Source organism: Scyliorhinus torazame, chromosome 23 (genome assembly GCF_047496885.1).
Source record: "Scyliorhinus torazame isolate Kashiwa2021f chromosome 23, sScyTor2.1, whole genome shotgun sequence".
Taxonomy (NCBI): domain Eukaryota; kingdom Metazoa; phylum Chordata; class Chondrichthyes; order Carcharhiniformes; family Scyliorhinidae; genus Scyliorhinus; species Scyliorhinus torazame.
Window position 1 is genome coordinate 85,265,863 of NC_092729.1, and position 27,672 is coordinate 85,293,534.

At 55.8% G+C, this 27,672-nt stretch overlaps 1 protein-coding gene across 1 annotated transcript in view; it reads right to left on the reverse strand.

Moving 5' to 3' along the window:
- Positions 1 to 520: 520 nt before the first annotated feature.
- LOC140399681 (U4/U6 small nuclear ribonucleoprotein Prp31-like) overlaps positions 521 to 27,672 on the reverse strand; it is a gene marked incomplete at its 3' end in the record, with an annotated part of 28,900 nt that continues 1,748 nt past the window's right edge. The window contains 12 exon segments of the mRNA XM_072489225.1: positions 521 to 682; positions 2,193 to 2,265; positions 4,591 to 4,646; positions 4,648 to 4,719; positions 5,199 to 5,288; positions 8,566 to 8,723; positions 8,855 to 8,870; positions 8,872 to 8,982; positions 8,984 to 9,029; positions 14,405 to 14,511; positions 16,069 to 16,166; positions 21,744 to 21,883. Coding sequence (XP_072345326.1) covers positions 521 to 682; positions 2,193 to 2,265; positions 4,591 to 4,646; positions 4,648 to 4,719; positions 5,199 to 5,288; positions 8,566 to 8,723; positions 8,855 to 8,870; positions 8,872 to 8,982; positions 8,984 to 9,029; positions 14,405 to 14,511; positions 16,069 to 16,166; positions 21,744 to 21,883 — 1,129 coding nt within the window.

Sequence of the window (27,672 nt, forward strand, 5' to 3'; positions counted from 1 at the left end):
GCGGAGGGATTTGAACAGGAGGATGGGAATTGTAGGGGCTGGAGGTGGTTACAGAGATAGGAAGGCGAGGGAGGGATTTGAACAGGAGGATGGGAATTGTAGGGGCTGGAGGAGGTTACAGAGATAGGGAGGCGAGGGAGGGATTTGAAGAGGAGGATGAGAATTGTAGGGGCTGGAGGAGGTTACAGAGATAGGGAGGGAGAGAGGCGAGGGAGGGATTTGAAGAGGTGGATGGGAATTGTAGGGGCTGGAGGAGGTTACAGAGATAGGGAGCGAGGGAGGGATTTGAACAGGAGGATGAGAATTGTAGGGGCTGGAGGAGGTTACAGAGATAGGGAGGGAGGGAGGGATTTGAACAGGAGGATTGGAATTGTAGGGGCTGGAGGAGGTTACAGAGATAGGGAGCGAGGGAGGGATTTGAAGAGGTGGATGGGAATTGTAGGGGCTGGAGGAGGTGACAGCGATAGGGAGGGAAGGATGTGGGACAGGAAAGGAGGGGGGGGTTACGGATCGCAGAGAGTGACGAGTCCGTCACTGGCCCGAGTCCTCTCACCTGGAGCGATTTGGAGATTCTGGCCTTGGTCACTTCGTTGGCCTGCGCTGCCCGTATCCGCCCGCTTCCCGACTTGCCCAGCGTCCCCAAGCTGAAGCCCAGGTCCTCCTGGTAGGCGTCCTCCTCAATCTGCGGGGAGAGTAATCGGTTCAGATTGCAGCACTCGCAAGGCCGAGCGCCCAGGCCCTCATCCTGATCCAGCAGCAATCTCGGCTAGAGCGATTAACCTCTAGCTGACCATTGACAACGTCTCAAGAGAGCAATTAGTCTCTAGGTGACCGTTAACAATGTCTCCGAAGGCAATTAGCCTCTGGCTGACCATTAACAGTGTCCCCGAGGGCAATTAGCCTCTGGCTGAACATTAACAGTGTCCCCGAGGGCAATTAGCCTCTAGCTGACAATTAACAGTGTCCCTGAATGCAATTAGCCTCTATCTGACCATTAACAATGTCCCTGAGGGCAATTAGCCTCTAGGTGACCATTAACAATGTCTCCGAGGGCAATTAGCCTCTGGCTGACCATTAACAGTGTCCCTCGAGGGCAATTAGCCTCTAGGTGACCATTAACAATGTCTCCGAGGGCAATTAGCTTCCAGCTGACCATTAACAGTGTCCCTGAATGCAATTAGGCCTCAAGCTGACCATTAACAGTGTCCCCGAGGGCAATTAGCCTCCAGGTGACCATTAACAATGTCTCCGAGGGCAATTAGCCTCTGGCTGACCATTAACAATGTCTCCAAGGGCAATTAGCCTCTGGCTAACCATTAACAGTGTCCCAAGGGCAATTAGCTTCCAGCTGACCATTAACAGTGTCCCTGAATGCAATTAGCCTCAAGCTGACCATTAAGTGTCCCTGAATGCAATTAGCCTCTATCTGACCATTAACAATGTCTCCGACGGCAATTAGCCTCTGGCTGACCATTAACAATGTCCCCAAGGGCAATTAGCTTCCAGCTGACCATTAACAGTGTCCCTAATGCAATTAGCCTCAAGCTGACCATTAACAGTGTCCCCGAAGGCAATTAGCCTCTAGGTGACCATTAACAATGTCTCCGAGGGCAATTAGCCTCTGGCTGACCATTAACAATGTCTCCGAGGGCAATTAGCCTCTGCTAACCATTAACAGTGTCCCAAGGGCAATTAGCTTCCAGCTGACCATTAACAGTGTCCCTGAATGCAATTAGCCTCAAGCTGACCATTAAGTGTCTCTGAATGCAATTAGCCTCAAGCTGACCATTAAGTGTCCCTGAATGCAATTAGCCTCTATCTGACCATTAACAATGTCTCAGAGGGCAATTAGCCTCTGGCTGACCATTAACAGTGTCCCCGAGGGCAATTAACTTCCAGCTGACCATTAACAGTGTCCCTGAATGCAATTAGCCTCAAGCGGACCATTAACAGTGTCCCTGAATGCAATTAGCCTCTAGGTGACCATTAACAATGTCCCCGAGGGCAATTAGCCTCTAGCTGACCGTTACCGTTATGATTTTGTACCTTTGCCCTGCCCTCATCTCCATACCCTGGGACGTTAATCGTCCAATGCGTCGATTGAACCCGCCTCCACCACACTTCCATTTTATTTTCCCATTAACCAATCAGGCGACAGCGGGGGGGGGGGGGGGGGGGGGGGCAGCCCTCACCTCGCCGAAGCACATGCGATTGGCTTGTTTCCGGATCTCTGTCAGCCCCAGCCTCTCTTTCATCTTGCGGTACCTGAAGAAACAGTGACAGTTAGTTTGGGGGGGGGGGGGGCAATTGATGTTTCTGTGCCTGGAAGGGTAAAACCTGTAGTTAGATTCATGCATTCATGCTGGACGAGGGTGCTTGTATGTGTGGGGGTCGTGTGAGTTCCAACTGAGATTCTACTGTGCTTAGAGAGGGCTACGCGTGACGAGAGTAAATCAAGCAGCAGCGGTTGCTTAGCAACCGACGCCCTGCCAGGCAGAGAAGATTTTAAAGTTTTGGTTGAGCCAATTTGATTGCATTTGGAGCTGGGGGGGTAGCGAGAGAGAAGGCAGCTCCCACAGCTCTGCCAGAAGCGGAAGAGAGAACATCTCTCTCTCCGCCTTGCTGGAAGAAAAGCCATACGACGGAGTAACGGCTGAGGAATCAGGCGCCGGGAATGTGCGGCCCAGCTCGTGAAGGAGTTTTCCGAGAAGTCCGGAGTTCACGGAACAGGGGGAAGCTGGAAACCAGAACAGGCGACGGCTCAGTAAAGTCAACAAGAGTTGAAAAGGTGGTGGGGTGGTTGAGGGGCCCAAGAAATGTCGTTGGCAATGATGGAAACGGAGCCACGCCCTGTGGTAGCCACTTCCACATTCGCACCTCTCCTCCCCCACATCACCCCTCCCCTCCTCCACTCCCTGGGCAAAATGACAATTTATCAAGCAATTAGCCTCTAGCTGACCACTAACAGTCAAAATTTAGAAGGCTTTAAAGTGTTTGTTTTAAAGGGGGGGGGGAAGAGAACGTGCAGACTCCGCACAGACAAGTGACCCAAGCCGGGGCCCTGGCGCCGTGAGCCACAGTGCTAACCGCGAGACAAGGATCATCGTGGGGGGTAGGGGGAGGATTCGCAGGAGGTCCACAGAGAGGAATGCTTCCTACCACTGTCACCCTGTGTGCTTAAAGGGGACTGTAGGCATGAACAAGACTATTGTAGCTTAAGGGGGGGTAAAGGATAATCCAATTTTTTTTCATGTCGAATAAACGTTCTTGTCAATACGAATGAGCAGTGTCACATATATTTACGGTGATATGAGTGGTCGCGCCGACCGCCCACACATCCCGCCCTTCGCCGGATCGTGTTGTCCGCAATTCCTCCCCCCCCCACCCCCACCCCCCCTCCAATTTAATGCGTCACTGCTGTCCCCCCTTGAGCCACACCCTGTGGTAGCCAGTTCCACATTCGCACCCGCCCCCCCACTCCCTGGGCAAAATCACCATTAATCAAGCAATTAGTCTCTAACTGACCATTAACAACGCTCCCCCCCCCCCGCCCCGGCAATTAGTCTCTCGCTGACCACCGGATTCACAATGTTCCCAAGGACAATTGAGCTCTAACTGACCACAAATTTGACAATACCCCCCCCCCCCCCCCCCCCCCGAGGCAATTAGTCTCTCGCTGACCACCAGATTCACAATGATCCCAAGGACAATTGAGCTCTAACTGACCACAGATTTGACAATACCCCTCCCCCCAAGGCAATTAGTCTCTTGCTGACCACTGGATTCACAATGATCCCAAGGACAATTGAGCTCTAACTGACCACAGATTTGACAATACCCCTCCCCCCCAAGGGCAATTAGTCTCTCGCTGACCACCGGATTCGCAATGTTCCCAAGGACAATTGAGCTCTAGCTGACCACAAATTTGACAATACCCCCCCCCCCCCCCCAAGGCAATTAGTCTCTCGCTGACCACGCGATTCACAATGATCCCAAGGGGCAATTGAGCTCTAACTGACCACAGATTTGACAATACTACCCCCCCCCCAAGGCAATTAGTCTCTCGCTGACCACCGGATTCACAATGATCCCAAGGACAATTGAGCACTAACTGACCACAGATTTGACAATACCCCTCCCCCCCAAGGCAGTTAGTCTCTTGCTGACCACTGGATTCACAATGTTCCCAAGGACAATTGAGCTCTAACTGACCACAGATTTGACAATACACCCCCACCCCCCCCAAGGCAATTAGTCTCTTGCTGACCACTGGATTCACAATGTTCCCAAGGACAATTGAGCACTAACTGACCACAGATTTGACAATACTACCACCCCCCCCACCCCCCCAAGGCAATTAGTCTCTCGCTGACCACCGGATTCACAATGTTCCCAAGGACAATGGGCTCTAACTGACCACAGACCCCACGGCAATTAATCTCTCGCTGACCACGAATTTCCCCTGATTGGATTTGTTAGTGGCTGCCCCCCCACCCCCAACCCCATCCCTCCATCTCCCACTCGTACCACTGGCGTTAGGGGGGGGGGGGGGAAAGCGTGGGAGCTAAAGCCTCTGGTCCCAAGCCTCACCTCCGTCCTCCTCGCTTCTTGCGTTGACCGTCCAGCGGGGCGGGCAGCGGTTTCACCCTGCTTCACCGGCGGTGGTTCCTGCCACTTGTCGAACTTCCGCTCGATCTCCTCCTTCAGTTCGTAGCCCACCTGGCGGAGGAGCGGGGGGGGGGTAGAAAGGTCAGATTCGGGAGCACAAACCCACCACGGGAAGCTTCTCCCCACCAGCCCCGCCCCCCCCCCCCCGGCCACCCCCACCCTCCGGGGGAGGCTCGCGGTCCGCGCCGCAGGGGGCTATTCGACTGCGAGAGGCGGCGCTGGGCCGAGCTCAGCCCCCGATTTCCCCCCCCCCCCCCCGCCCACCACCCCCCCTCCCCCCCACACACCCCCGGGGGGAGGGGCTCGCGGTCCACGCCGTAGGGGGCTATTCGACTGCGAGAGGCGGCGCTGGGCCGAGCTCAGCCCCAATCCCTCCCCCGGGGGGGGGGGGGGGCTCGCGTTCCACGCCGCAGGGGGGCTATTCGACTGCGCTAGGCGGCGCTCGGCCGAGCTCAGCCCCAATCCCTCCCCCTACGCCCGCTGGGGGGGGGGTGGGGCTCAGGCGGCAGTCCGCGGCTTTTCGCTTTTACCTTCCCTTCGGTGCTCTCGTGGAAGCTGTCGACGCGGGCGGCCAGCGTGCACTTGGCTGCCACCAGGCGGGCCGCCTTCTTGCGGAGGTCCTGTGTGGAAGAGAGCGGGGAAGCGTCAGCGTCTGGTCAGGGGGGCGGGGGGCTCAGACCCTCGACCAGGAAGGGGGGGGAGACAGTACAATAGATCGCAGCGCAGTACAGGCCCTTCGGCCCTCGATGTTGCGCCGACCTGTGAAACCACTCTAAAGCCCATCTACACTATTCCCTTATCGTCCATATGTCTATCCAATGACCATTTGAATGCCTTAGTGTTGGCGAGTCCACTACTGTTGCAGGCAGGGCATTCCACGCCCTTACTACTCTCTGAGTAAAGAACCTACCTCTGACATCTGTCCTATATCTATCTCCCCTCAATTTAAAGCTATGTCCCCTCGTGCTAGACGTCACCATCCGAGGAAAAAGGCTCTCACTGTCCACCCTATCCAATCTCTGATCACCTTGTATGCCTCAATTAAGTCACCTCTTAACCTTCTTCTCTCTAACGAAAACAGCCTCAAGTCCCTCAGCCTTTCCTCATAAGATCTTCCCTCCATACCAGGCAACATTCTGGTAAATCTCCTCTGCACCCTTTCCAATGCTTCCACATCCTTCCTATAATGCGGTGACCAGAATTGCACGCAATACTCCCAAATGCGGCCGCACCAGAGTTTTGTACAGCTGCAACATGACCTCATGGCTCCGAAACTCAATCCCTCTACCAATAAAAGCTAACACACCGTACGCCTTCTTAACAACCCTCTCACCTGGGTGGCAACTTTCAGGGATCTATGTACATGGACACTGAGATCTCTCTGCTCATCCACACTGCCAAGAATCTTACATTAGCCCAGTACTCTGTCCTCCTGTTATTCCTTCCAAAATGAACCACCTCACACTTTTCTGCATTAAACTCCATTTGCCACCTCTCAGCCCAGCGCTGCAGCTTATCTATGTCCCTCTGTAACTTGTAACATCCTTCCGCACTGTCCACAACTCCACCGACTTTAGTGTCATCTGCAAATTTACTCACCCATCCTTCTACGCCCTCCTCCAGGTCATTGATAAAAATGACAAACAGCAGTGGCCCCAAAACAGATCCTTGTGGTACACCACTAGTAACTGAACTCCAGTCTGAACATTTCCCATCAACCACCACCCTCTGTCTTCTTTCAGCTAGCCAATTTCTGATCCACATCTCTAAATCACCCTCAATCCCCAGCCTCCGTATTTTCTGCAGTAGCCTACCGTGGGGAACCTTATCAAACGCTTTACTGAAATCCATACACACCACATCAACTGCTTTACCCTCCTCCACCTGTTTGGTCACCTTCTCAAAGAACTCGATAAGGTTTGTGAGGCACGACCTACCCTTCGCAAAACCGTGTTGACTATCTCTAATCAAATTATTCCTTTCCAGATGATGATACATCCTATCTCTTATAAACCTTTCCAAGATTTTGCCCACAACAGAAGTGAGACTCACTGGTCTATAGTTACCGGGGTTGTCTCTACGCCCCTTCCTGAACAAGGGGACAACATTTGCTATCCTCCAGTCTTCTGGCACTATTCCTGTCGACAAAGATGACTTAAAGATCAAGGCCAAAGGCTCAGCAATCTCCTCCCTAGCTTCCCAGAGAATCCTAGGATAAATCCCATCCGGCCCAGGGGACTTACCTATTTTCACCCTTTCCAGAATTGTTAACACCTCCTCCTTATGAACCTCAAGCCCTTCTAGTCTAGTAGCCTGAATCTCAGTATTCTCCTCGACAACATTGTCTTTTTCCTGTGTGAATACTGGACGAAAAATATTCATTTAGCACCTCTCCTATGCTCCTCGGACTCCACGCACAACTGCCCACTACTATCCTTGACTGGCCCTACTCTTACCCTAGTCATTCTCTTATTCCTGACATATCTATAGAAAGCTTTAGGGTTATCCTTGATCCTACCTGCCAATGACTTCTCATGTCCCCTCCTGGCTCTTCTTAGCTCTCTCTTTAGGTCCTTCCTAGCTAACTTGTAACTCTCGAGCGCCCTAACTGAACCTTCACGTCTCATCTTTATATAAGCCTCCTTCTTCCTCTTGACAAGTGTTCGACTGCTTTAGTAAACCACAGTTCCCTTGCTCGACCACTTCCTCCCTGCCCGACAGGTACATACTTATCAAGGACACTCAGTAGCTGTTCCTTGAACAAACTCCACATTTCCATTGTGCCCATCCCCTGCAGTTTCCCTCCCCATCCGATGCATCCCAAGTCTTGCCTCATCGCATCATAATTGCCTTTCCCCCAGATATAACTCTTGCCCTGCGGTTTTCCTGTTATTCCTTCCAAAATGAATCACCTCACACTTCTCTACATTAAACTCCATTTGCCACCTCTCAGCCCAGCTCTGCAGCTTATCCATGTCCCTCTGTAACCTGCAGGTGTTACTGGGAGGGAACACGAGAGAATCGGGGGGAGAGGGGGGGAAGAGCGGGGGAGGGAAAGTTAACTGGAGGGAGAGAGAGAGACAAAGAGGGAAAAAGAGTCGGAGGGAAAGAGGGGAAAGAGGACTATAGATGAGGAATGAGATGATGAAGAGGAGATATAAAACAGAGAGAAAGAGACGATTGAATGAGAGAAAGAGAGGAGAGAAAGAGGAGATAGAGAGACAGAGGCGAGAGAGACAGCGAGAGAGAGAGACAGCGAGAGAGAGAGACAGCGAGAGAGAGAGACAGCGAGAGAGAGAGACAGCGAGAGAGAGAGACAGAGAGAGAGAGAGAGAGACAGAGACAGAGACAGAGAGAGAGAGAGACAGAGAGAGAGAGAGAGAGAGAGAGAGACAGAGAGAGAGAGAGAGAGACAGAGAGAGAGAGAGAGAGAGAGAGAGAGAGACAGAGAGAGAGACAGAGAGAGAGAGAGACAGAGAGAGAGAGAGACAGAGACAGCGAGAGAGAGAGGACAGAGAGAGAGAGACAGCGAGAGAGAGAGACAGAGAGAGAGAGACAGAGAGAGAGAGACAGAGAGAGGGAGACAGCGAGAGAGACAGCGAGAGAGACAGCGAGAGAGAGACAGAGAGAGAGAGAGATAGTGAGAGAGAGAGACAGAGAGAGGGAGACAGCGAGAGAGACAGCGAGAGAGACAGCGAGAGAGACAGTGAGAGAGACAGCGAGAGAGACAGCGAGAGAGACAGCGAGAGAGACAGCGAGAGAGAGACAGAGAGAGATAGTGAGAGAGAGAGAGACAGAGAGAGAGACAGAGAGAGAGACAGAGAGAGAGACAGAGAGAGAGACAGAGAGAGAGACAGAGAGAGAGACAGAGAGAGAGACTTAGACAGCGAGAGAGACCTGCGGCAGCGACTGGACGATCTCGCTGTGGTAGACGTATCCGGTGTGAGGCAGCACCGAGGTGGTGGAGAATCCCGAGAGGTTCCTCCGCTGCGACCCCAGGAGCATGATGTTGCACGCGGGCATCTTGGAGAGATTGGTGAGGCCACCAGCAATCCCTGAGGGAGAGAAGAGAGAGACGCCCTGAGTCACGGCCCACTCCACAAGCCAGCCCCTTGGCGGGGGGGTGCGCAGGAGGCGGCGACAATTGTGGGGGGGGGGGGGGGGGGGGGGGGGGGAGAGGACTCACCCATTATTTTGGCAGCGGGACGAGGCCCCGATGATGATGGAGAGGTTGGGGGGGCGTGTGAAGGACATGCGGGACTCCACGTAGTCGTAGATCTGATGCTTGGACTGGTTCAGCTCCAGGGCCATGTCCGCAAGCCTCCATGATGACCCTGAGCTCCTCTTCCGTCAGGGTCTGCCTGCAAAGAGAGCGCGAGAGGCTTTGAGTCCCGGCCAACACGCTCCATCCTCATCGACTCCCATCGCAAACCCTTCCCCCATTCGGAACGCCTCGATTCAATCTCCCCTTAACCTTCTCCTCATTGACTCCCGTCTCCCATCGCAAACCCTTCCCCCATTTGGAACGTCTCGATTCAATCTCCCCCCTTAACCTTCTCCTCATTGACTCCCATCGCAAACCCTTCCCCCATTTGGAACGTCACGATTCAATCTCCCTCTTAACCTTCTCCTCATTGACTCCCATCTCCCATCGCAAACCCTTCCCCCATTGGGAACGTCTCGATTCAATCTCCCCTTAACCTTCTCCTCATTGACTCCCATCGCAAACCCTTCCCCCATTGGGAACGCCTCGATTCAATCTCCCCCTTAACCTTCTCCTCATTGACTACCATCGCAAACCCATCCCCCATTGGGAACGCCTCGATTCAATCTCCCCCTTAACCTTCTCCTCATTGACTCCCATCGCAAACACTTCCCCCATTGGGAACGCCTCGATTCAATCCCCCTTAACCTCCTCATTGACTCCCGTCTCCCATCGCAAACCCTGCCCCCATTGGGAACGCCTCGATTCAATCTCCCCCTGAATCTTCCCCTCATTGACTCCCGTCTCCCATCGCAAACCCTTCCCCCATTGGGAACGTCTCGATTCAATCTCCCCCTTAACCTTCTCCTCATTGACTCCCATCGCAAACCCTTCCCCCATTGGGAACGCCTCGATTCAATCTCCCCCTGAACCTTCCCCTCATTGACTCCCGTCTCCCATCGCAAACCCTTCCCCCATTGGGAACGCCTCGATTCAATCTCCCCTTTAACCTTCTCCTCATCGACTCCAATCGCAAACCCTGCCCCCATTGGGAACGCCTCGATTCAATCTCCCCCTTAACCTTCTCCTCATTGACTCCCGTCTCCCATCGCAAACCCTGCCCCCATTGGGAACGCCTCGATTCAATCTCCCCCTTAACCTTCTACTCATTGACTCCCATCGCAAACCCTTCCCCAATTTGGAACGTCTCGATTCAATCTCCCCCTTAACCTTCTCCTCATTGACTCCCATCTCCCATCACAAACCCTTCCCCCATTCGGAACATCTCTATTCAATCTCCCCCTTAACCTTCTCCTCATTGACTCCCATCTCCCATCGCAAACCCTTCCCCCATTGGGAACGTCTCGATTCAATCTCCCCCTTAACCTTCTCCTCATTGACTCCCATCGCAAACCCTTCCCCCATTGGGAACGCCTCGATTCAATCTCCCCCTTAACCTTCTCCTCATTAACTCCCATCGCAAACCCTTCCCCCATTTGGAACGTCTCGATTCAATCTCCCCCTTTACCTTCTCTTCATTGACTCCCATCTCCCATCGCAAACCCTTCCACCATTTGGAACGTCTCGATTCAATCTCCCCCTTAACCTTCTCCTCATTGACTCCCACCTCCCATCGCAAACCCTTCCCCCATTTGGAACGTCTCGATTCAATCTCCCCCTTAACCTTCTCCTCATTGACTCCCATCGCAAACCCTTCCCCCATTCGGAACGCCTCGATTCAATCTCCCCCTTAACCTTCTCCTCATTGACTCCCATCGCAAACCCTTCCCCCATTTGGAACGTTTCGATTCAATCTCCCCCTTAACCTTCTCCTCATTGATTCCCGTCTCCCATCGCAAACCCTTCCCCCATTTGGAGCCTCTTGATTCAATCTCCCCCTTAACATTCTTCTCATTGACTCCCACCTCCCATTGCAAACCCTTCTCCCATTTGGAACGTCACGATTCACTCTCCCCCTTAATCTTCTCCTCATTGACTCCCGTCTCCCTTCGCAAACCCTTCCCCCATTTGGAACATCTCGATTCAATCTCCCCCTTAACCTTCTCCTCATTGACTCCCATCGCAAACCCTTCCTCCATTTGGAACGTCTCGATTCAATCTCCCCCTTAACCTTCACCTCATTGACTCCCATCTCCCATCGCAACCCCTTCCCCCATTTGGAACGCCTCGATTCAATCTCCCCCTTAACCTTCTCCTCATTGACTCCCATCTCCCATTGCAAACCCTTCCCCCATTTGGAACGCCTCGATTCAATCTCCCCCTTAACATTCTCTTCATTGACTCCCATCTCCCATCGCAAACCCTTCCCCCATTGGGAACGTCTCGATTCAATCTCCCCCTTAACCTTCTCCTCATTGACTCCCATCGCAAACCCTTCTCCCATTCGGAACATCTCGATTCAATCTCCCCCTTAACCTTCTCCTCATTGACTCCCATTGCAAACCCGTCCCCCATTCGGAACATCTCGATTCAATCTCCCCCTTAACCTTCTCCTCATTGACTCCCATCTCCCATCGCAAACCTTTCCCCCATTCGGAACGTCTCGATTCAATCTCCCCCTAAACCTTCTCCTCATTGACTCCCATTGCAAACCCGTCCCCCATTCGGAACATCTCGATTCAATCCCCCCTTAACCTCCTCATTGACTCCCGTCTCCCATCGCAAACCCTTCCCCCATTGGGAACGCCTCGATTCAATCTCCCCCTGAACCTTCCCCTCATTGACTCCCGTCTCCCATCGCAAACCCTTCCCCCATTGGGAACGTCTCGATTCAATCTCCCCCTTAACCTTCTCCTCATTGACTCCCATCGCAAACCCTTCCCCCATTGGGAACGCCTCGATTCAATCTCCCCCTGAACCTTCCCCTCATTGACTCCCGTCTCCCATCGCAAACCCTTCCCCCATTGGGAACGCCTCGATTCAATCTCCCCTTTAACCTTCTCCTCATCGACTCCAATCGCAAACCCTGCCCCCATTGGGAACGCCTCGATTCAATCTCCCCCTTAACCTTCTCCTCATTGACTCCCGTCTCCCATCGCAAACCCTGCCCCCATTGGGAACGCCTCGATTCAATCTCCCCCTTAACCTTCTACTCATTGACTCCCATCGCAAACCCTTCCCCAATTTGGAACGTCTCGATTCAATCTCCCCCTTAACCTTCTCCTCATTGACTCCCGTCTCCTATCGCAAACCCTTCCCCCATTCGGAACATCTCTATTCAATCTCCCCCTTAACCTTCTCCTCATTGACTCCCATCGCAAACCCTTCCCCCATTGGGAACGCCTCGATTCAATCTCCCCCTTAACCTTCTCCTCATTAACTCCCATCGCAAACCCTTCCCCCATTTGGAACGTCTCGATTCAATCTCCCCCTTTACCTTCTCTTCATTGACTCCCATCTCCCATCGCAAACCCTTCCACCATTTGGAACGTCTCGATTTAATCTCCCCCTTAACCTTCTCCTCATTGACTCCCACCTCCCATCGCAAACCCTTCCCCCATTTGGAACGTCTCGATTCAATCTCCCCCTTAACCTTCTCCTCATTGACTCCCATCGCAAACCCTTCCCCCATTCGGAACGCCTCGATTCAATCTCCCCCTTAACCTTCTCCTCATTGACTCCCATCGCAAACCCTTCCCCCATTTGGAACGTTTCGATTCAATCTCCCCCTTAACCTTCTCCTCATTGATTCCCGTCTCCCATCGCAAACCCTTCCCCCATTTGGAGCCTCTTGATTCAATCTCCCCCTTAACCTTCTCCTCATTGACTCCCACCTCCCATTGCAAACCCTTCTCCCATTTGGAACGTCACGATTCACTCTCCCCCTTAATCTTCTCCTCATTGACTCCCATCTCCCATCGCAAACCTTTCCCCCATTCGGAACGTCTCGATTCAATCTCCCCCTAAACCTTCTCCTCATTGACTCCCATTGCAAACCCGTCCCCCATTCGGAACATCTCGATTCAATCTCCCCCTTAACCTTCTCCTCATTGACTCCCGTCTCCCATCGCAAACCCTTCCCCCATTTGGAACGCCTCGATTCAATCTCCCCCTTAACCTTCTCCTCATTGACTCCCATCGCAAACCCTTCCCCCATTTGGAACGTCTCGATTCAATCTCCCCCTTAACCTTCTCCTCATTGACTCCCATCTCCCATCGCAAACCCTTCCCCCATTTGGAACGTCTCGATTCAATCTCCCCCTTAACCTTCTCCTCATTGACTCCCGTCTCCCATCGCAAACCCTTCCTCCATTTGGAACGTCTCGATTCAATCTCCCCCTTAACCTTCTCCTCATTGACTCCCATCTCCCATTGCAAACCCTTCCCCCATTTGGAACGCCTCGATTCAATCTCCCCCTTAACCTTCTCCTCATTGACTCCCATCGCAAACCCTTCTCCCATTCGGAACATCTCGATTCAATCTCCCCCTTAACCTTCTCCTCATTGACTCCCATTGCAAACCCGTCCCCCATTCGGAACATCTCGATTCAATCTCCCCCTTAACCTTCTCCTCATTGACTCCCATCTCCCATCGCAAACCTTTCCCCCATTCGGAACGTCTCGATTCAATCTCCCCCTAAACATTCTCCTCATTGACTCCCATTGCAAACCCGTCCCCCATTCGGAACATCTCGATTCAATCTCCCCCTTAACCTTCTCCTCATTGACTCCCGTCTCCCATCGCAAACCCTTCCCCCATTTGGAACGCCTCGATTCAATCTCCCCCTTAACCTTCTCCTCATTGACTCCCATCGCAAACCCTTCCCCCATTTGGAACGTCTCGATTCAATCTCCCCCTTAACCTTCTCCTCATTGACTCCCGTCTCCCATCGCAAACCCTTCCTCCATTTGGAACGTCTCGATTCAATCTCCCCCTTAACCTTCTCCTCATTGACTCCCGTCTCCCATCGCAAACCCTTCCCCCATTTGGAGCCTCTTGATTCAATCTCCCCCTTAACCTTCTCCTCATTGACTCCCATCTCCTATCGCAAACCCTTCCTCCATTTGGAACGTCTCGATTCAATCTCCCCCTTAACCTTCTCCTCATTGATTCCCATTTCCCATCGCAAACCCTTCCCCCATTTGGAACGCCTCGATTCAATCTCCCCTTAACCTTCTCCTCATTGACTCCCATCTCCCATCGCAAACCCTTCCCCCATTGGGAACGTCTCGATTCAATCTCCCCTTAACCTTCTCCTCATTGACTCCCATCTCCCATCGCAAACCCTTCCCCCATTTGGAACGTCTCGATTCAATCTCCCCCTTAACCTAAGACAGCACAGCTCGAGGCAACACAACTCAGGACATGCCACCCACCTCCCCCGCTCGATAGTGGGGAACCCCCCCCCCCCCCCGCCTTCGACATCCGCTGCCCTCCCCCGACGCGCTGTGTACCGCAGCCACCGGCTCCTCAGACAGTAGGTCCCGAACCCGCCACCTCTACCCCCAGGAGGCACACGGAGGGAGCGGCAGACGCACCGGGGACGCCCGCCCACCCCTGCCAGTCCTTACCCCTGCGTGGTGGACGCCGTCACGCTCACCACCATGATGGTGGCGTTGGTGAGGATCTGCTGGAGGGTCTCGTTGTTCTTGCAGCGGTCGAGGTTGTTCCCGAGTTCCTGCGGCGTTGGGGGGAGGGAAAAACAGGAGGGAAGAGGGTCATTCCCAGGGTATCGGGGTGCGGGCGGACCGCGCGGAGAGGCTGTCGATTCCCGTAGGATTCGGCTGGAGCAGGTTGCAGAGAGAGGGCGGGAGGGAGGGAGGGATTTGAACAGGGGGATGGGAATTGTAGGGGCTGGAGGAGGTTACAGAGATAGGGAGGGAGGGAGGGATTTGAACAGGAGGATGGGAATTGTAGGGGCTGGAGGAGGTTACAGAGATAGGGAGGGAGGGGGAGGGAGGGATTTGAACAGGAGGATGGGAATTGTAGGGGCTGGAGGAGGTTGCAGAGAGAGGGCGGGAGGGAGTGAGGGAGGGATTTGAACAGGGGGATGGGAATTGTAGGGGCTGGAGGAGGTTACAGAGATAGGGAGGGAGGGAGGGATTTGAACAGGAGGATGAGAATTGTAGGGGCTGGAGGAGGTTACCGAGATAGGGAGGGAGGAGGGATTTGAACAGGAGGATGAGAATTGTCGGGGCTGGAGGAGGTTACAGAGATCGGGAGGGAGGGAGGTATTTGAAGAGGAGGATGAGAATTGTAGGGGCTGGAGGAGGTTACAGAGATAGGGAGGGAGCGAGGGAGGGATTTGAACAGGAGGATGGGAATTGTAGGGGCTGGAGGAGGTTACAGAGATAGGGAGGGAGGGCGAGGGAGGGATTTGAACAGGAGGATGAGAATTGTTGGGGCTGGAGGAGGTTAGAGAGATAGGGAGGGAGCGAGGGAGGGATTTGAACAGGAGGATGGGAATTGTAGGGGCTGGAGGAGGTTACAGAGATAGGGAGGGAGGGCGAGGGAGGGATTTGAACAGGAGGATGAGAATTGTTGGGGCTGGTGGAGGTTACAGAGATAGGGAGGGAGGGCGCGTGGCAGGGATTTGAACAGGAGGATGAGAATTGTAGGGGCTGGAGGAGGTTACAGAGATAGGGAGGGAGGGCGAGGGAGGGATTTGAACAGGAGGATGAGAATTGTTGGGGCTGGAGGAGGTTAGAGAGATAGGGAGGGAGGGCGCGTGGCAGGGATTTGAACAGGAGGATGGGAATTGTAGGGGCTGGAGGAGGTTAGAGAGATAGGGAGGGAGGGAGCGAGGGAGGGATTTGAACAGGAGGATGGGAATTGTAGGGGCTGGAGGAGGTTACAGAGATAGGGAGGGGGCGAGGGAGGGATTTGAACAGGAGGATGGGAATTGTAGGGGCTGGAGGAGGTTACAGAGATAGGGAGGGAGGGATTTGAACAGGAGGATGGGAATTGTAGGGGCTGGAGGAGGTCACAGAGATAGGGAGGGAGGGAGGGATTTGAACAGGAGGATGAGAATTGTAGGGGCTGGAGGAGGTTACAGAGATAGGGAGGGAGGGAGGGATTTGAACAGGAGGATGGGAATTGTCGGGGCTGGAGGCGGTTACAGAGATAGGGAGGGAGGGAGGGATTTGAACAGGAGGATGAGAATTGTAGGGGCTGGAGGAGGTTACACAGATAGGGAGGGGGCGAGGGAGGGAGGGGGAGAGAGTGGTCGATATACCTTCACTGTGCGAATGTAGTCCAGAGCATTAGGAACCAGAGACTCGAGCTCGGGGAATCTCCTAGAGTATTTGTCGCGGACATATTTATGAATGATATCTGTAAGTGAAGGCCAGAGAGATTATTAATTACACCTTAATTGGGACACAACTGACGTCAGCGGTTGAAGCTGGGAAAACAACAGACATTTGGGTCTAACCGAGGGTTACGGAGACCGGGACTGTGCACGGTGCTCCGAGTGTGGGTCTGACCGCGGGATACGGAGACCGGGACTGTGCACGGTGCTCCGAGTGTGGGTCTAACCGAGGGATACGGAGACCGGGACTGTGCACGGTGCTCCGAGTGTGGGTCTGACCGAGGGTTACGGAGACCGGGACTGTGCACGGTGCTCCGAGTGTGGGTCTGACCGAGGGATACGGAGACCGGGACTGTGCACGGTGTTCCGAGTGTGGGTCTAACCGAGGGATACGGAGACCGGGGCTGTGCACGGTGCTCCGAGTGTGGGTCTGACCGAGGGACACGGAGACCGGGACTGCGCACGGTGCTCCGAGTGTGGGACTAACCGAGGGATACGGAGACCGGGACTGTGCACGGTGCTCCGAGTGTGGGTCTAACCGAGGGAGACTGAGACCGGGACTGTGCACGGTGCTCCGAGTGTGGGTCTGACCGAGGGATACGGAGACCGGGACTGTGCACGGTGCTCCGAGTGTGGGTCTGACCGAGGGATACGGAGAACGGGACTGTGCACGGTGCTCCGAGTGTGGGTCTGACCGAGGGATACGGAGATCGGGACTGTGCACGGTGCTCCGAGTGTGGGTCTGACCGAGGGATACGGAGACCGGGGCTGTGCACGGGGCTCCGAGTGTGGGTCTGACCGAGGGATACGGAGACCGGGGCTGTGCACGGGGCTCCGAGTGTGGGTCTGACCGAGGGATACGGAGACCGGGGCTGTGCACGGGGCTCCGAGTCTGGGTCTAACCGAGGGATACGGAGATCGGGACTGTGCACGGTGCTCCGAGTGTGGGTCTGACCGAGGGATACGGAGAACGGGACTGTGCACGGTGCTCCGAGTGTGGGTCTGACCGAGGGATACGGAGACCGGGGCTGTGCACGGGGCTCCGAGTGTGGGTCTAACCGAGGGATACGGAGACCGGGGCTGTGCACGGTGCTCCGAGTGTGGGTCTGACCGAGGGATATGGAGACCAGGACTGTGCACGGTGCTCCGAGTGTGGGTCTGACCGAGGGATATGGAGACCGGGACTGTGCACGGTGCTCCGAGTGTGGGCCTAACCGAGGGATACGGAGACCGGGACTGTGCACGGTGCTCCGAGTGTGGGTCTGACCGAGGGATACGGAGACCGGGACTGTGCACGGTGCTCCGAGTGTGGGTCCGACCGAGGGATACAGAGACCGGGACTGTGCACGGTGCTCCGAGTGTGGGTCCGACCGAGGGATACGGAGACCGGGACTGTGCACAGTGCTCCGAGTGTGGGTCTGACCGAGGGACACGGAGACCGGGACTGTGCACGGTGCTCCGAGTGTGGGTCTAACCGAGGGATAGGGAGACCGGGACTGTGCACGGTGCTCCGAGTGTGGGTCTGACCGAGGAATACGGAGACCAGAACTGTGCACGGTGCTCCGAGTGTGGGTCTAACCGAGGGATGCGGAGACCGGGACTGTGCACGGTGCTCCGAGTGTGGGTCTGACCGAGGGATACGGAGACCGGGACTGTGCACGGTGCTCCGAGTGTGGGTCTGACCGAGGGATACGGAGACCGAGATTGTGCACGGTGCTCCGAGTGTGGGTCTGACCGAGGGACACGGAGACCGGGACTGTGCACGGTGCTCCGAGTGTGGGTCTGACCGAGGGATATGGAGACCGGGACTGTGCTCGGTGCTCCGAGTGTGGGTCTAACCGAGGGATCGGGAGACCGGGACTGTGCTCGGTGCTCCGAGTGTGGGTCTAACCGAGGGACACGGTGACCGGGACTGTGCACGGTGCTCCGAGTGTGGGTCTGACCGAGGGATATGGAGACCGGGACTGTGCACGGTGCTCCGAGTGTGGGTCTGACCGAGGGACACGGTGACCGGGACTGCGCACGGTGCTCCGAGTGTGGGTCTAACCGAGGGATGCGGAGACAGGGATTGTGCACGGTGCTCCGAGTGTGGGTCTGACCGAGGGACACGGAGACCGGGACTGTCCACGGTGCTCCGAGTGTGGGTCTGAGCGAGGGATACGGTGACCGGGACTGTGCACGGTGCTCCGAGTGTTGGTCTAACCGAGGGACACGGAGACCGGGACTGTGCACGGTGCTCCGAGTGTGGGTCTGACCGAGGGACACGGAGACTGGGACTGTGCACGGTGCTCCGAGTGTGGGTCTGACCGAGGGATACGGAGACCGGGACTGTGCACGGTGCTCCGAGTGTGGGTCTAACCGAGGGATACGGAGACCAGGACTGTGCACGGGGCTCCGAGTGTGAGTCTAACCGAGGGATACAGAGACCGGGGCTGTGCACGGTGCTCCGAGTGTGGGTCTGACCGAGGGACACGGAGACCGGGACTGTGCACGATGCTCCGAGTGTGGGTCTGACCGAGGGACACGGAGACCGGGACTGTGCACGGTGCTCCGAGTGTGGGCCTGACCGAGGGATACGGAGACCGGGATGTGCACGGGGCTCCCAGTGTGGGTCTAACCGAGGGATAAGGAGACCGGGACTGTGAATGGTGCTCCGAGTGTGGGTCTGACCGAGGGATACGGAGACCGGGGCTGTGCATGGTGCTCCGAGTGTGGGTCTAACCGAGGGACACGGAGACCGGGACTGTGCACGATGCTCCGAGTGTGGGTCTGACCGAGGGACACGGAGACCGGGACTGTGCACGGTGCTCCGAGTGTGGGCCTGACCGAGGGATACGGAGACCGGGATGTGCACGGGGCTCCCAGTGTGGGTCTAACCGAGGGATAAGGAGACCGGGACTGTGAATGGTGCTCAGAGTGTGGGTCTGACCGAGGGATACGGAGACCGGGACTGTGCACGGTGCTCCGAGTGTGGGTCTGACCGAGGGATACGGAGACCGGGACTGTGCACGGTGCTCCGAGTGTGGGTCTGACCGCGGGATACGGAGACCGGGACTGTGCACGGGGCTCCGAGTGTGGGTCTGACCGAGGGATACGGAGACCGGGACTGTGCACGGTGCTCCGAGTGTGGGTCTGACCGAGGGATACGGAGACCGGGACTGTGCACGGTGCTCCGAGTGTGGGTCTAACCGAGGGATACGGAGACCGGGACTGTGCACGGTGCTCCGAGTGTGGGTCTGACCGAGGGATACGGAGACCGGGACTGTGCACGGTGCTCCGAGTGTGGGTCTGACCGAGGGATACGGAGACCGGGACTGTGCACGGTGCTCCGAGTGTGGGTCTGACCGAGGGATAGGGAGACCGGGACTGTGCACGGTGCTCCGAGTGTGGGTCTGACCGAGGGACACGGAGACCGGGACTGTGCACGGTGCTCCGAGTGTGGGCCTGACCGAGGGATACGGAGACCGGGATGTGCACGGGGCTCCCAGTGTGGGTCTAACCGAGGGATAAGGAGACCGGGACTGTGAATGGTGCTCCGAGTGTGGGTCTGACCGAGGGATACGGAGACCGGGGCTGTGCATGGTGCTCCGAGTGTGGGTCTAACCGAGGGACACGGAGACCGGGACTGTGCACGATGCTCCGAGTGTGGGTCTGACCGAGGGACACGGAGACCGGGACTGTGCACGGTGCTCCGAGTGTGGGCCTGACCGAGGGATACGGAGACCGGGATGTGCACGGGGCTCCCAGTGTGGGTCTAACCGAGGGATAAGGAGACCGGGACTGTGAATGGTGCTCAGAGTGTGGGTCTGACCGAGGGATACGGAGACCGGGACTGTGCACGGTGCTCCGAGTGTGGGTCTGACCGAGGGATACGGAGACCGGGACTGTGCACGGTGCTCCGAGTGTGGGTCTGACCGCGGGATACGGAGACCGGGACTGTGCACGGGGCTCCGAGTGTGGGTCTGACCGAGGGATACGGAGACCGGGACTGTGCACGGTGCTCCGAGTGTGGGTCTGACCGAGGGATACGGAGACCGGGACTGTGCACGGTGCTCCGAGTGTGGGTCTAACCGAGGGATACGGAGACCGGGACTGTGCACGGTGCTCCGAGTATGGGTCTGACCGAGGGATACGGAGACCGGGACTGTGCACGGTGCTCCGAGTGTGGGTCTGACCGAGGGATACGGAGACCGGGACTGTGCACGGTGCTCCGAGTGTGGGTCTGACCGAGGGATAGGGAGACCGGGACTGTGCACGGTGCTCCGAGTGTGGGTCCAACCGAGGGAGACGGAGACCGGGACTGTGCACGGTGCTCCGAGTGTGGGTCTGACCGAGGGATACGGAGACCGGGACTGTGCACGGTGCTCCGAGTGTGGGTCTGACCGAGGGATACGGAGACCGGGACTGTGCACGGTGCTCCGAGTGTGGGTCTAACCGAGGTATACGGAGACCGGGACTGCGCACGGTGCTCCGAGTGTGGGTCTAACCGAGGGACACGGAGACCGGGACTGTGCACGGTGCTCCGAGTGTGGGTCTGACCGAGGGATACAGAGACCGGGACTGTGCACGGTGCTCCGAGTGTGGGTCTGACCGAGGGATACGGAGACCGGGACTGTGCACGGTGCTCCGAGTGTGGGTCTAACCGAGGTATACGGAGACCGGGACTGTGCACGGTGCTCCCAGTGTGGGTCTAACCGAGGGATACGGAGACCGGGACTGTGCACGGTGCTCCGAGTGTGGGCCTAACTGAGGGTTACGGAGACCGGGACTGTGCACGGTGCTCCGAGTGTGGGTCTGACCGAGGGATACGGAGACCGGGACTGTGCACGGGGCTCCGAGTGTGGGTCTAACCGAGGGATACGGAGACCGGGGCTGTGCACGGTGCTCCGAGTGTGGGTCTGACCGAGGGATATGGAGACCGGGACTGTGCACGGTGCTCCGAGTGTGGGTCTAACCGAGGGACACGGAGACCGGGACTGTGCACGGTGCTCCGAGTGTGGGTCTAACCGAGGGATAGGGAGACCGGGACTGTGCACGGTGCTCCGAGTGTGGGTCTAACCGAGGGACACGGAGACCGGGACTGTGCACGGTGCTCCGAGTGTGGGTCTAACTGAGGGATACGGAGACCAGGACTGTGCACGGTGCTCCGAGTGTGGGTCTAACCGAGGGATACGGAGACTGGGACTGTGCATGGTGCTCCGAGTGTGGGTCTGACCGAGGTATACGGAGACAGGGACTGTGCACGGTGCACCGAATGTGGGTCTAACCGAGGGATACGGAGATCGGGACTGTGCACGGTGCTCCGAGTGTGGGTCTAACTGAGGGATACGGAGACCGGGACTGTGCACGGTGCTCCGAGTGTGGGTTTAACCCAGGGATACGGAGACCGGGACTGTGCACGGTGCTCCGAGTGTGGGTCTGACCGAGGGATACGGAGACCGGGACCGTGCACGGTGCTCCGAGTGTGGGTCTGACCGAGGGATACGGAGACCGGGACCGTGCACGGTGCTCCGAGTGTGGGTCTGACCGAGGGATACGGAGACCGGGACTGTGCACGGTGCTCCGAGTGTGGCGGAGCGAGAGACACGACAAAAACTCACTGATCTCGTTGTCAATCTCCACCGTGAGGTTATTCGCGTCCACGATTAGCTTGTACTCGGGGTCCGACTCAACTGGGCCAGTGACTGAGGAGAGAGGGAGACCAACAGGAGAGGGATTAAATTCAACACAGCTGCCCGGGCTGGCGTTAGAACCGACTCTGCCTGCACGCGTACGCACACCCACCCCCCCACAGACACACACACACACAGACACACACACACACAGACACAGACACACACACACACAGACACACACACAGACACACACACACAGACACACACACACAGACACACACACACAGACACACACACAGACACACACACAGACACACACACAGACACACACACAGACACACACACAGACACACACACAGACACACACACAGACACACACACAGACACACACACAGACACACACACAGACACACACACAGAGAACAGGACGTTGCAAAGAGTCAATGCCACCAGGCAGAGTCACCATGGTTTTGTGAAAGGGAAAATCACATTGAACTAATTGATTCCTGTACTCAGATTTCGAAAACACCCCCACTTTCTCAGAAGACTGAGGAAATTTGGCCCGTCAGCCCCGACCCTCACCAACCTCTACAGGTGCACCACCGAAAGCGTTCTTTCTGGTTGTATCGCAGCTTGGTATGGAGCCTGCTCTGCCCAAGACCGCAGGGAACTACAGAAGGTCGTGAATGTAGCCCAGTCCATCGCGCAAACCAGCCTCCCGTCCGCCGACTCTTATCTACAATTCCCGCTGCCAACGAAAGGCGGCCGGCGTAATTAAGGACCCCCCCCCCCCCGGCACCCCCGGGGCGTACTCTCTTCCACCTCCTCCCGTCGGGAATAAGACACCAAACGTTTGAGGTCGCGCACCGACCGACTCGAGAACAGCTTCTTCCCGACTGCCGTCAAGACGTTCGAACGGACCTGCCCCGCGTTCGTCGTTGATCCCATTCAAGGTGGTCCACTCTTAAACCTCTTCCCCCTCTCTCCTTGAACCCGAGCTCTCGTCATTGACTCCTCCGCCCCCGGGGGGGGGGGGGGGGGGGGGGAAGCCTCTCGACTATCCACTCCGTCTCTGCCTCTCATAATTTTTGTCGACCTCCCCTGGTCGTTCCGGCGAGGACAATCCGAGTTTCGTCCGCCGCTCCTCGTAGCCGACACCCTCGAGACCGGGCGACACCCCGAATCTCCACTGCGCGCTCTCCAAAGCTTCCACGTCCTTCCGACGACGCGGCGACCAGCACTGCACGCGATACTCCGAATGCGGCAGAGCACAGGTTTCACACAGCTGCGGATTTCACAACTGCTGGACTCAATGCCCCGGCTGATACGGAGACCGGGACTGTGCACGGTGCTCCGAGTGTGGGTCTGACCGAGGGATCGGGAGACCGGGACTGTGCACGGTGCTCCGAGTGTGGGTCTGACCGAGGGATACGGAGACCGGGACTGTGCACGGTGCTCAGAGTGTGGGTCTGACCGAGGGATCGGGAGACCGGGACTGTGCACGGTGCTCCGAGTGTGGGTCTGACCGAGGGACACGGAGACCGGGACTATGCACGGTGCTCCGAGTGTGGGTCTGAGCGAGGGATACGGAGACCGGGACTGCGCACGGTGCTCCGAGTGTGGGTCTGACCGAGGGATACGGAGACCGGGACTGTGCACGGTGCTCCGAGTGTGGGTCTGACCGAGGGATACGGAGACCGGGACTGTGCACGGTGCTCCGAGTGTGGGTCTAACCGAGGGATACGGAGACCGGGACTGTGCACGGTGCTCCGAGTGTGGGTCTAACCGAGGGACACGGAGACCGGGACTGTGCACGGTGCTCCGAGTGTGGGTCTGACCGAGGGATACGGAGACCGGGACTGTGCACGGTGCTCCGAGTGTGGGTCTAACCGAGGGATACGGAGACCGGGACTGTGCACGGTGCTCCGAGTGTGGGTCTAACCGAGGGACACGGAGACCGGGACTGAGCATGGTGCTCCGAGTGTGGGTCTGACCGAGGGATACGGAGACCGGGACTGTGCACGGTGCTCCGAGTGTGGGTCTAACCGAGGGACACGGAGACCGGGACTGAGCATGGTGCTCCGAGTGTGGGTCTGACCGAGGGACACGGAGACCGGGACTGTGCACGGTGCTCCGAGTGTGGGTCTAACCGAGGGACACGGAGACCGGGACTGTGCACGGTGCTCCGAGTGTGGGTCTGACCGAGGGATACGGAGACCGGGACTGTGCACGGTGCTCCGAGTGTGGGTCTGACCGAGGGATACGGAGACCGGGACTGTGCACGGTGCTCAGAGTGTGGGTCTAACCGAGGGATACGGAGACCGGGACTGTGCACGGTGCTCCGAGTGTGGGTCTGACCGAGGGATACGGAGACCGGGACTGTGCACGGTGCTCCGAGTGTGGGTCTAACTGAGGGATACGGAGACCGGGACTGTGCACGGTGCTCCGAGTGTGGGTCTGACCGAGGGATACGGAGACCGGGACTGTGCACGGTGCTCCGAGTGTGGGCCTGACCGAGGGATACGGAGACCGGGACTGTGCACGGTGCTCCGAGTGTGGGTCTAACCGAGGGATAGGGAGACCGGGGCTGTGCACGGTGCTCCGAGTGTGGGTCTGACCGAGGGATACGGAGACCGGGACTGTGCACGGTGCTCCGAGTGTGGGTCTGACTGAGGGAGACGGAGACCGGAAATCAAGAATTTATCAACTTCTGTCTTAAAGACACTCAACGTCCCGGCCTCCATCGCCCTCTGTGGCAATGAATTCCACAGACCCACCACTCTCTGGCTGAAGAAATTTCTCCTCATCTCTGTTCTAAAGTGACTCCCTTTTATTCTAAGGCTGTGCCCCCCGGGTCCGAGTCTCCCCTGCTAATGGAAACAACTTCCCTACATCCACCCTATCTAAGCCATTCATTATCTTGTAAGTTTCTATTAGATCTCCCCTCAACCTCCTAAACTCCAATGAATATAATCCCAGGATCCTCAGACGTTCATCGTATGTTAGGCCTACCATTCCTGGGATCATCCGTGTGAATCTCCGCTGGATCCGCTCCAGTGCCAGTATGTCCTTCCTGAGGTGTGGGGCCCAAAATTGCTCACAGTATTCTAAATGGGGCCTAACTAATGCTTTATAAAGCTTCAGAAGTACATCCCTGCTTTTATATTCCAAGCCTCTTGAGATGAATGACAACATTGCATTTGCTTTCTTAATTACGGACTCGACCTGCAAGTTTACCTTTAGAGAATCCTGGACTAGGACTCCCAAGTCCCTTTGCACTTCAGCATTATGAATTTTGTCACCGTTTAGAAAATAGTCCGCGCCTCTATTCTTTTTCCCCAAAGTGCAAGACCGCGCACTTGCCCACGTTGAATTTCATCAGCCATTTCTTGGACCACTCTCCTAAACTGTCTAAATCTTCCTGCAGCCTCCCCACCTCCTCCATACTACCTGCCCCTCCACCTATCTTTGTATCATCGGCAAACTGAGCCAGAATGCCCCCAGTCCCGTCATCTAGATCGGTAATATATAAAGAGAACAGCTGTGGCCCCAACACTGAACCCTGCGGGACACCATCTGCCATCTCTCAGCCCAAGTCTCCAAACTATCGAGATCGTGTCCTATCCTCGGACAGTCCTGGGCCAGCAACTCAGCCAATCTTCACGTCATAGAACATAGAACGACACAGCGCAGTACAGGCCCTTCGGCCCACGATGTTGCACCGAAACAAAAGCCATCTGACCTACACTATGCCATTATCATCCATATGCTTATCCAATAAACTTTTAAATGCCCTCAATGTTGGCGAGTTCACTACTGTAGCAGGTAGGGCATTCCACGGCCTCACCACTCTTTGCGTAAAGAACCTACCTCTGACCTCTGTCCTATATCTATTACCCCTCAGTTTAAAGTTATGTCCCCTCGTGCCAGCCATTTCCATCCGCGGGAGAAGGCTCTCACTGACCACCCTATCTAACCCCCTGATCATTTTGTATGCCTCTATTAAGTCTCCTCTTAACCTTCTTCTCTCCAACGAAAACAACCTCAAGTCCATCAGCCTTTCCTCATAAGATTTTCCCTCCATACCAGGCAACATTCTGGTAAATCTCCTCTGCACCCGCTCCAAAGCCTCCACGTCCTTCCTATAATGCGGTGACCAGAACTGTACGCAATACTCCAAATGCGGCCGAACCAGAGTTCTGTACAGCTGCAACATGACCTCCCGACTCCGGAACTCAATCCCTCTACCAATAAAGGCCAACACTCCATAGGCCTTCTTCACCACCCTATCAACCTGGGTGGCAACTTTCAGGGATCTATGTACATGGACACCTAGATCCCTCTGCTCATCCACACTTCCAAGAACTTTACCATTAGCCAAATATTCCGCATTCCTGTTATTCCTTCCAAAGTGAATCACCTCACACTTCTCTACATTAAACTCCATTTGCCACCTCTCAGCCCAGCTCTGCAGCTTATCTATATCCCTCTGTAACCTGCTACATCCTTCCACACTATCGACAACACCACCGACTTTAGTATCATCTGCAAATTTACTCACCCACCCTTCTGCGCCTTCCTCCAGGTCATTGATAAAAATGACAAACAGCAACGGCCCCAGAACAGATCCTTGTGGTACGCCACTTGTAACTGTACTCCATTCTGAACATTTCCCATCAACCACCACCCTCTGTCTTCTTTCAGCTAGCCAATTTCTGATCCACATCTCTAAATCACCCTCAATCCCCAGCCTCCGTATTTTTTGCAATAGCCTACCGTGGGGAACCTTATCAAACGCTTTGCTGAAATCCATATACACCACATCAACTACTCTACCCTCGTCTACCTGTTCAGTCACCTTCTCAAAGAACTCAATAAGGTTTGTGAGGCATGACCTACCCTTCACAAAGCCATGCTGACTATCCCTGATCATATTATTCCTATCTAGATGATTATAAATCTTGTCTCTTATAATCCCCTCCAAGACTTTACCCACTACAGACGTGAGGCTCACCGGTCTATAGTTGCCGGGGTTGTCTCTGCTCCCCTTTTTGAACAAAGGGACCACATTTGCTGTCCTCCAGTCCTCTGGCACTATTCCTGTAGCCAATGATGACATAAAAATCAAAGCCAAAGGTCCAGCAATCTCTTCCCTGGCCTCCCATAGAATCCTAGGATAAATCCCATCAGGTCCCGGGGACTTATCTATTTTCAGCCTGTCCAGAATTGCCAACGCCTCTTCCCTACGTACCTCAATGCCATCTATTCTATTAGCCTGGGGCTCAGCATTCTCCTCCACAACATTATCTTTTTCCTGAGTGAATACTGACGAAAAATATTCGTTTAGTATCTCGCCTATCTCTTCAGACTCCACGCACAACTTCCCGAGGTGGATTGGCCGCGCTAAATTGTCCCTTAATTGGAAAAAATGAATTGGGTACTCCAAATTTAAAGAAAGGAAAATGTTTTAAAAACTGTGTCGGCCTGGATTATGGAGCTCAAATCCTAGAGTATAGACATCTCCCTCCGACAGTGCAGCGCTCCCTCAGTACTGGCACCGGGGGGAGTGTGGGCCTCGATTATGGAGCTCAAATCCTAGAGTATAGACATCTCCCTCCGACAGTGCGGCGCTCCCTCAGTACTGGCACCGGGGGGAGTGTGGGCCTGGATTATGGAGCTCAAATCCTAGAGTATAGACATCTCCCTCCGACAGTGCAGCGCTCCCTCAGTACTGGCACCGGGGGGAGTGTGGGCCTGGATTATAGCGCTCAAATCCTAGAGTATATACATCTCACTCCAACAGTGCGGCGCTCCCTCAGTACTGGCACCGGGGGGAGTGTCGGCCTGGATTATGGCGCTCAAATCCTAGAGGATAGACATCTCCCTCCGACAGTGCGGCCCTCCCTCAGTACTG